This window comes from Eimeria mitis, genomic scaffold, assembly GCF_000499745.2.
Source record: "Eimeria mitis Houghton genomic scaffold, Emh_scaff1324, whole genome shotgun sequence".
Taxonomy (NCBI): domain Eukaryota; phylum Apicomplexa; class Conoidasida; order Eucoccidiorida; family Eimeriidae; genus Eimeria; species Eimeria mitis.
The window spans coordinates 2,936-3,195 of record NW_013568765.1 but is presented as its reverse complement, the minus strand read 5'-3'; the positions used below and the strand labels follow the sequence as shown (position 1 = coordinate 3,195).

At 61.5% G+C, this 260-nt stretch overlaps 1 protein-coding gene across 1 annotated transcript in view; it reads right to left on the bottom strand.

The window, feature by feature from the left end:
- EMH_0034650 (sec23/Sec24 helical domain-containing protein, putative) overlaps positions 1–260 on the bottom strand; it is a gene marked incomplete at both ends in the record, with an annotated part of 9,831 nt that overhangs the window by 8,345 nt on the left and 1,226 nt on the right. Inside the window, 1 exon segment of the mRNA XM_013494893.1 lies at positions 3–197. Coding sequence (XP_013350347.1) covers positions 3–197 — 195 coding nt within the window.

Below are 260 nucleotides of genomic sequence, written 5' to 3'. Positions count from 1 at the left end.
CTTGCCGTAATCCTGTTGTTGCTGCAGTCCCTGCTGCTGCAGCAACTGCTGTTGCTGCTGCTGCTGCTGCTGCCATGAAGGCTGCACGGGTGGTCCGTAGCCGCCAGCGTTCATCTTGTTGCACTGTTGCCCCCAGCTGCTGCCTTTGCTGCTGCAGCAATGTCCCGCGTGACGGTTTCCGCGGCTGCCCAGGGGCCCTGAAATGCCGAACAACCAACTGAACACATCTGAGTGGGGGCCCCCAAAGTATCAGGGGGCCC